Source organism: Podarcis melisellensis, assembly GCF_964234715.1.
Source record: "Podarcis melisellensis genome assembly, chromosome: 10".
Taxonomy (NCBI): domain Eukaryota; kingdom Metazoa; phylum Chordata; class Lepidosauria; order Squamata; family Lacertidae; genus Podarcis; species Podarcis melisellensis.
The window spans coordinates 7,794,820-7,802,031 of record NC_138542.1 but is presented as its reverse complement, the minus strand read 5'-3'; the positions used below and the strand labels follow the sequence as shown (position 1 = coordinate 7,802,031).

The 7,212-nt window shown below is 52.5% G+C and overlaps 1 protein-coding gene across 1 annotated transcript; it reads left to right on the top strand.

Moving 5' to 3' along the window:
* Nucleotides 1–412: 412 nt before the first annotated feature.
* On the top strand, nucleotides 413–3,351 carry CCDC71L (coiled-coil domain containing 71 like). Its single transcript, XM_081928739.1, has one exon. The coding sequence runs from the start codon at nucleotides 1,652–1,654 to the stop codon at nucleotides 2,444–2,446; it is 795 nt and encodes a 264-aa protein (XP_081784865.1). The 5' UTR covers nucleotides 413–1,651; the 3' UTR covers nucleotides 2,447–3,351.
* The last annotated feature ends 3,861 nt before the right edge of the window (nucleotides 3,352–7,212 follow it).

Below are 7,212 nucleotides of genomic sequence, written 5' to 3'. Positions count from 1 at the left end.
ATAAGTAAATAGGTGTTGCCTGAAGAGCTCATCTGTCTGGAGCCTATTGCTATTAGATGAGAGGTGTTCTACTGTTCTTGGCCAATTATAATTTTCTAAACTTTTGTTACCTTTCCCTCTCTCAGAGATGGGTAACTGTGGAACTCCAGAAGGTTCCCATCATCCCTGACCATTGGCCATGCTCTTGGTCTGGAGGGCAGATTCACCATCCTTGAAAGCCATCTCAGTTCTCTGGTTCCTTTATGTAGCCCCCAAACAGGACCAAGAGGGAGCTACCAGGCCCTGCTTATGGGTTTCCCAAAGGCATCCGGTTTGCCACTGTGAGAACAGGATGCTGGACTAGACATGGCAAAATGTCCCAAACAGCCTAATGGGGACCGAATGTGCTAAATAGCCCTGGAATGCTGACTTGGGGTGAGTGGGTGACCCCAAAAAATGATGTAGAAAGGCAAACAGAATGGAGTATCACGGAAGGCATGACTGACCGACTGGACCATTTTTGGGGCATGCCCTCCTTACAGTATCTGCTTTTTAATCAATATTATTGTACCATTATGTTTTCATGTTGGTAGACTGCCTACCATTGATGATGAAAGAACAGTTCATAAAAAAATGAAACTAAATAAAATTAAAAATGCAACAACTTTTTAAATTTTGCCAGAGATTTTGATCATTTTGAGGTTCTCCATTCTGCTGAGCCAGAAAGGTTAAGAATGGGGCACAAGAACCTCTGGACATACCAGTCTACTGAGGGAAACCAGCACATGCAATTATTATCCTTTAAGGGCATGCATATCTCCAATTATCATCAATTAGTATAACAATGAATGCTTATAAGCCACGTTGTGGTTTTTGGTTTGTTTTTTTCCTATTTAGTTCTTCCTACGTCTTAAGGGCAAGCTTTTGAATTTCAACGTGAATTCCAACCAAAGAAATATAAAATGGCACCCAATTTCCCCTCACATTATGTTGTTCTAGGAAACCATCACGGTTTGCTCCAAGGAAGCCGGGACCTAGAAATGGAGATTATATGCAAGGAGGCCTTCTCTTCTTTTTGTGGAACCAACAAAGGCAACAAGATGATGCCAGATTGGAGTGTTACAAATCCCCTCATCCTAAACTGGGAAGCAGACCCCCCTTCACTGGTTGAGCCTCCAGGCCACCAACTCAGAGTCTCTCCCAAGCAACACCCTCCCAGACGTTTCCGCGACGGCCACGCACCCCAAGCGGGGCCTGGACGGGGCGGGCCTCCGCGCGTGATGCCGTTCAAACGTGCCAATGGACGGCCGCGGAGGCGTGTCAAGCGCGCCCTCCCCGCCAGGGGCTTTAAAAAGAGCACCATTTTGTGCCGGCTAGTCCGGGAGGCGGCGGGATATCGATCGGCGTGGTCCGCCTTGGGGGGGCAAAAAAGAAGTTGCGCCCCCCGCGAAGGGAAAAAAAAGAGCGAGAAGAAGAAGGGGGGGCGGAGGAGGAGGAGGAAGGCGCCTCCTGCTCCTCCTCTTTGGGGGAGAAAGAGGCAGGAGGCGGCGGAAGAGAGAAGCCGGAGCTGCTGCGCGCAAGTGCCTCGGCCGCAGTAGCTGCTCGACGGCAGGCGGCGGCGCTGGAGAGACCCAGAGGGAGCCGCCGGCGCCGCCGCGGCGCGAAGAAGGCGATGAAACCCCACGGAGCTGCCGCTGCCACCGCCGCCAGCCATGGAGCCGCCGCCGCCGCCGCCGCCGTCCGCGCCTGGCCTGCCCCTCGGGGCTCCGCGGGCTCGGAGGCGGAGAAGGTGGTGCACTCGCGCTCGCAGGCGCTGCTCTTCTTGGGCGGCGGCACGAAGGCGCTGGGCGACGCCTTCAAGCTGCTGGTGCCCAAGTCGACGGAGTTCATGAGCTCCGACGCCGAGCTGTGGAGCTTCCTGTGCAGCCTCAAGCACCAGTTCTCGCCGGTCATCCTCCGCAGCAAGGACGTCTACGGCTACGCCTCGTGCCGAGCCTCCGTGCCGGACCTGTCCCGGGGCTTGGCCGTGGCGGCGGCGCAGGGCAGGAGGGAGCGGCCGTGGAGGAGAGCCGCCGCCAGGGGGAGGCGCCTGCGGGTCGCCGCCGCTGCCGCTGCCGCCGGAGGAGGCGCGAAGAGGGCGGCCAAGAAGCGCTGCAAAGAAGAAGCCGAGGTTGCCCGCTGCGCTTCCGACGGGCGCCCCGAGCAGCAGCAGCAGCAGCAGTCCTCGGTTCCCTTGCCCGCGGGGACTCTCTTCGAGGGCAGGTCCCTGGAGAGCATCTGGCAGGCGGCCACCCCCCGCCAGCCGGACTCCTTCCCCTCCGTCCAGGTGCGCGGGAGCGTGTGGAACCGGCGCAGCTTGGAGGCCACCCGGCGGAGGGCGCGGCGCCTCTTGGGGGTCGACCTGGCGCCCGTCGTGAGACTCCGCCGCTTGCCGCTGGTGGGGCGCCGAGGAGCGGGCGCCCCTTGAAGGATCCGCCCCAGGCACCGGGCTTGGGGCGCCGAGAACCGGGATTGTGGTGTGTTTTGGGGGGAAGGATCTCTCCTCTCCTCGTAGCGAACAAGCGAAGGGAGGCGCCTGGCAGTCACCTGTTTACAATTACTTTGGGTCCGGATTGGGTCGTCCTTACCATTCAATGAACTGCACTTTAGGGCGAAGTCTTGGGAGGACTGTCGCCCCTTTCCCAGCCCCATTTTCCCCCATCTGGACTGGGAGGCCGCCCACAGCTGGCTGCTCTCCACGCGATCTGCAAGGGAGCCTTTTCTACTTACCTTGATAACCTTGGGCTGAGGAGGAGGCAAGAGATGCCGTCTGGTTTTTCCTTTCCTTTCGAGTCACTTTTTTCTTTCTTGCCATTGGGCTACCTCACTCACGAATTTGGCAAAGAGATCACTTGTTGCTCCCCCCCCCGCCCCTTTTCCAAAGGAACTTTGCTATCAGTTTAATGCCAATTCCCCCCCCCCCCTAAGAAGTAGCCAATGGACTATTATATATGACTTTTGTGCAATTGCACTAGATGCTCAGGGTTACTTGAATATGCTAAGTGTTTCCAGTTTCAGATAACGGGACTTAAGCTTTTGACCAAGGATGCTCAAGGAATGAAGACTTAATTAACAGCTCACGGCTGATTTGATGGTGCAAAAATGTTTTGCTCCTTTGTGTTTTGTACATGAGTTGGACTTTGTGATAACAAACTTTCAATATAATAATGGTTGAATGTTTTGTATGTAATAAAGTTTTATAGTTGAAATTTAACTAGTATTTCTAATAGTTTCTAAAAATGAGAATTGTATTGGATACTCCATTTTATATAATCTTTACTTTAGAGAAGCTCTCAAGCTAAGTGAAAACTAATAAAAGTGTAAAAGTAAGAATTTGCTTCTACAGTTTGATTTATTGAGAATGTTTGGGCTGGACTACAAGATGTTAAGGTTCATTGAAAGTGTTCAGGGTGACAAGTTCAGCAAGATCACTAAAATACAGGAGCAAGTAGGAATTTTAGATTGTTTGCTACCTTTAAAAAACCAATGTTGTGGCTATTCAGAATTGCTGTTCTGGCCACCTTCTGTTTCCCTTAAAATCTGATTGGAAATACAAAAGCCATTGATCTTCAATATGCTTACAGTTTAAAATAATCTGTATGGCCTTGGCATACAATACAAGCTGAAATAGTGTAGTGCAGAAAACTACTAATGACCCAATCCTAACCACATCTACTCTGAAGTAACTCTTTACTAAATTCAGTGGTGCTTGCTCCCAGCTAAGGGTTAGGATTGCCGTCTAAATGCTGAGCTCATTGTGAGCGTTTCTATTTCAAACGACTTTTCCCAAATTTGTAGACAAGGGTAGGAATGCAGGATAATGCACCAGCAGCAGCTTTGTCCAAGCAGTAAGTAAAACAGGCCCATTAGCCAAACTTAAAATGCTGGTAGCTGTGTTTTAGTAATGGCTGTGTGTTACCTACCACAATAAATGTATATTTATTAGGGCAGGCATAGGCAAACTCTGGCCCTCCAGATGTTGAGGACTACAACTCCCACTATCCCTAACCACTGGTCCTGTTAGCTAGGGATGATGGGAATTGTAGTCCAAAATATCTGGAGGGCCAGAGTTTGCCTATGCTTGTGTTAGGAGATCCATAAGAAGCTTTACCGACATATAATGGTGGTAGTTAAGCAAGAGATGAGCTGCTCTCGTTTGGATGCATGGCTGTTTGAATGGGTTCACACAGTATCTCATCCATGAGCTGGAGCCTTCTCTGCTCTCTCTCTTGCCTGCTTTGGAGCAACAAGGCTTTTGCAAAGCTCCAGATTGGAACTTCTTTCGTTATGATAACAGTCGGAATCAACTTTTGGGAAGAATATACAACTGCATTTATAATGCACCACCCATTGAGGAGAAAGCCGGAACTGGTTGCAAAGAAGAGCAAAGCCCCAAGATGAGTTTTGGCATGAAGGCAGTCCAGACAGAGAGCGTCATCCTTTTGGCTGCCAGCAGATCTATTAATTCTGAAGAACCTCTCAGGACACAAAGCCCTTCTGAGCAGTGTGGCTGTTTTTGGGTCGTACTAAGAGTCATTCGCGACTGGACTTAACTGTCAGGGGTCCTTTACCTTTTAATCTGCTACAGAACTGAAGTGTGAAATGACCTTGAGGTAAGTAGGGAAGTCTCTTGTAAGGGGCTACTCTTTCTTCTTGGTGAGTCCATTCACACCAGGTGTAGGGAATCTTCGGCCCTTCAAATGTTGCTGAACTACAACTCACATCCTGTCTCCAGGAAGCATTGCCAGCGGCCAAGGATACTGGGAGTTGCAGTTTAGCAAGGTCTGAAGGGCCACAGATTCTGCACACCTAGAACCTGTCAACTGATAAAACTGGTTCTAGGTCAAGGGTTTTGAAACCAAATTGCTTGGCCAAGGAGTCCAACTTAAAGCCAAGCAATGGGAATAAGTAATCTTTTGCTTCTCATCTGGCTCCCAACATCTCAAATTTTAAGCTTTAAAAGTGGGGACCATTTGGCTTTACATACAGCAACATGTATGCATTAGAACATGGGTAGGCAAACCAAAACCCGGGAGCCAGATCGCTTTCTAAATCCGGCCCACGGACGGTCTGGAAATCAGTGTGTTTTTACATGAGTAGAATGTGTGATTTTATTAAAAATGCATTTCTGGGTTATTTGTGGGGCATAGGAATTTGTTCATTCCCCCGCCCCCAAAAATATAGTCTGGTCCCGCCCAAGGTCTGAGGGACAGTGGACCGACTCCCTGCTGAAAAAGTTTGCTGACCCCTGCATTAGAGTGGGCAGAAACCATAAATCATCTGGTGAGTTGGGTTGCTGCTGTCCACATTTCCCTCCACTGCTGGACAGTGAAGTTCTGTCAAAATGGTGCCCACCTGTTCTTCCTTCTGATATAACCCAGGGTGATTGTATCTTCATAAGAACAAGAATTAGATATTGGAGCCCTTCTCTCAGAAACAAGGTAAGCTGGAGGCATGAGGACTCATCTCCTTCCCAAAGTCTAGTTAGTGCTTGGCCAGCTTTGGAAAGGAGATGGAGAGGGGACTCTAGGACCCTGCCAGAGCCTCACATCTGCTTCTCAAAGCCTGACCTCACTTACCAGGCTTTGGGAAGGCAGCATGAGGGCTGGTGTATATAAAATTTTGGCCTTGCTTTCCCCTCCCACATGACAAGGTCCACGGGTTCCATGTCAAAGTACTCTTGTGGCATGAAAAGTTGGACTGCACTGGAATATTAAAGCTTAGGAGCAAAGCAGGTTATTTCTGTTCTCTGAAATGACCAAAGGAGCCAGGGAGAGTTTCCAAGAGCAACCATAAGTAAGCCTGTCAGCTTCTCAAAGCCTAAGATTCGGTGGCTACAGTTTTAAAGAAACCCCTCAATTCGTGGGTACCTTAAGGAGCTCCCAGATGGATAGCCTGGTAGCTGCACTGGTTCCTGGTTGGGGACAAGGCCTTAAGGGACAAATCCAGCCAGTCCCAACCCCCACAATTTCTCTGTACCAGGTTTTCAAATAATTTGGCCTAAGGCAGTGTTTCCCAACCACTGTTGCCTGGTGTGCCGCGGGAAAAATTTAAAAATTGAAAGATTTTTTTTAAAAAAGTCAAATTTTCGATTGGGGCGCCGTCACTAGATGACCCCTGGGGTTCCCTCCCTCCCTCCCGCTCTGCGCCTCCCTCCTGCTCCTCCTCCTCCTCCGGGGAGGCCCTTCCTGGCTCTCGGCCAAGGCTTGGCGGCTGCCACTCACTCACTCGCTCGCCCACCCGTCCCTCCATCCCTGCACCCGGCCTCTCCTCCTCTGTCCCCGGCGCGGGGGCTGCCGGGATCCGTAGTCCCCTCGCCCTTGGGCTCCGCGCCCGCGCGGGGTGCGCAAACTACGTTTCCCAGCGTGGCCTGGCGGGCCGGGCGTTTTATTTGAAGCGCTCTTCTCCCGGCCATGGAATGAGCGCAGCGGCGGCAGCCGGGCGGGCAGGGGCTCTTCCGCGCAGACCCCGCACAGCCTGCCTGCGCCCTCCGGAGATCGGGCGGCAGGATGGAGCCCGGGGATCCCCGCGGAGGCGGAGGCTGCCCCCCAGGTAGGGCTGCGTCGGGGGTTTTTTATTTTTGCAATGCTGCATCCGCGCCGGAGGGGACGCATCGGACCGCGGGGAGACCCCTTGGCGGGCGTGCAAGGCAATGCATGCGTGCAGGCGTTGCATGGAGTGCAGTGCAATGCAATGGCAACGCGGCGCCCTGCATGCATGCATGCAACTTCCACCGGCGCTCCGGACTTGGCAGGTGAGGGGGGTGCCCAGTGGGCGGCAGAGAGAGCCGGGAGGGCGAAGGGGAGCCGCGGGGGGAGCACCGGTGCTCCCCGAGCCCGGGGGGAAACTTCGACGTCGTTGCGCCGGGTGTTGGAAGCGGAGGCTGGAGGGGGCCCCTCACCTGCAAAACCTGGTCACCTCTCATATATTTCGTGCATTGCATTCATCGCCCGCTTTCTCCTCCAAGGAGCTCCCGGGGGCGCGCGTGGTTCTCCCCGTGTTATCCTCGCAACAACAGCCCTGCGAGGTGGGTCAGGCGAGTGGCCCAAGGGAGCACCCAGGGATTGTCCTGGCCAGGTGGGGTGATTTGAACCCTGCTCTCTGCCCGGTCTTCATCCTCATTTAGCCCCATGTGCATGACTGTGCATGACTGAGGTTTTCCCCCCTCGTCTTGGCTATGGTGTGAGTCTGTGC

Coding starts and splice junctions, on each gene's coding strand:
- CCDC71L (XM_081928739.1), top strand. CDS start 1,652: ATGAAACCCCACGGAGCTGCCGCTGCCACCGCCGCCAGCCATGGAGCC.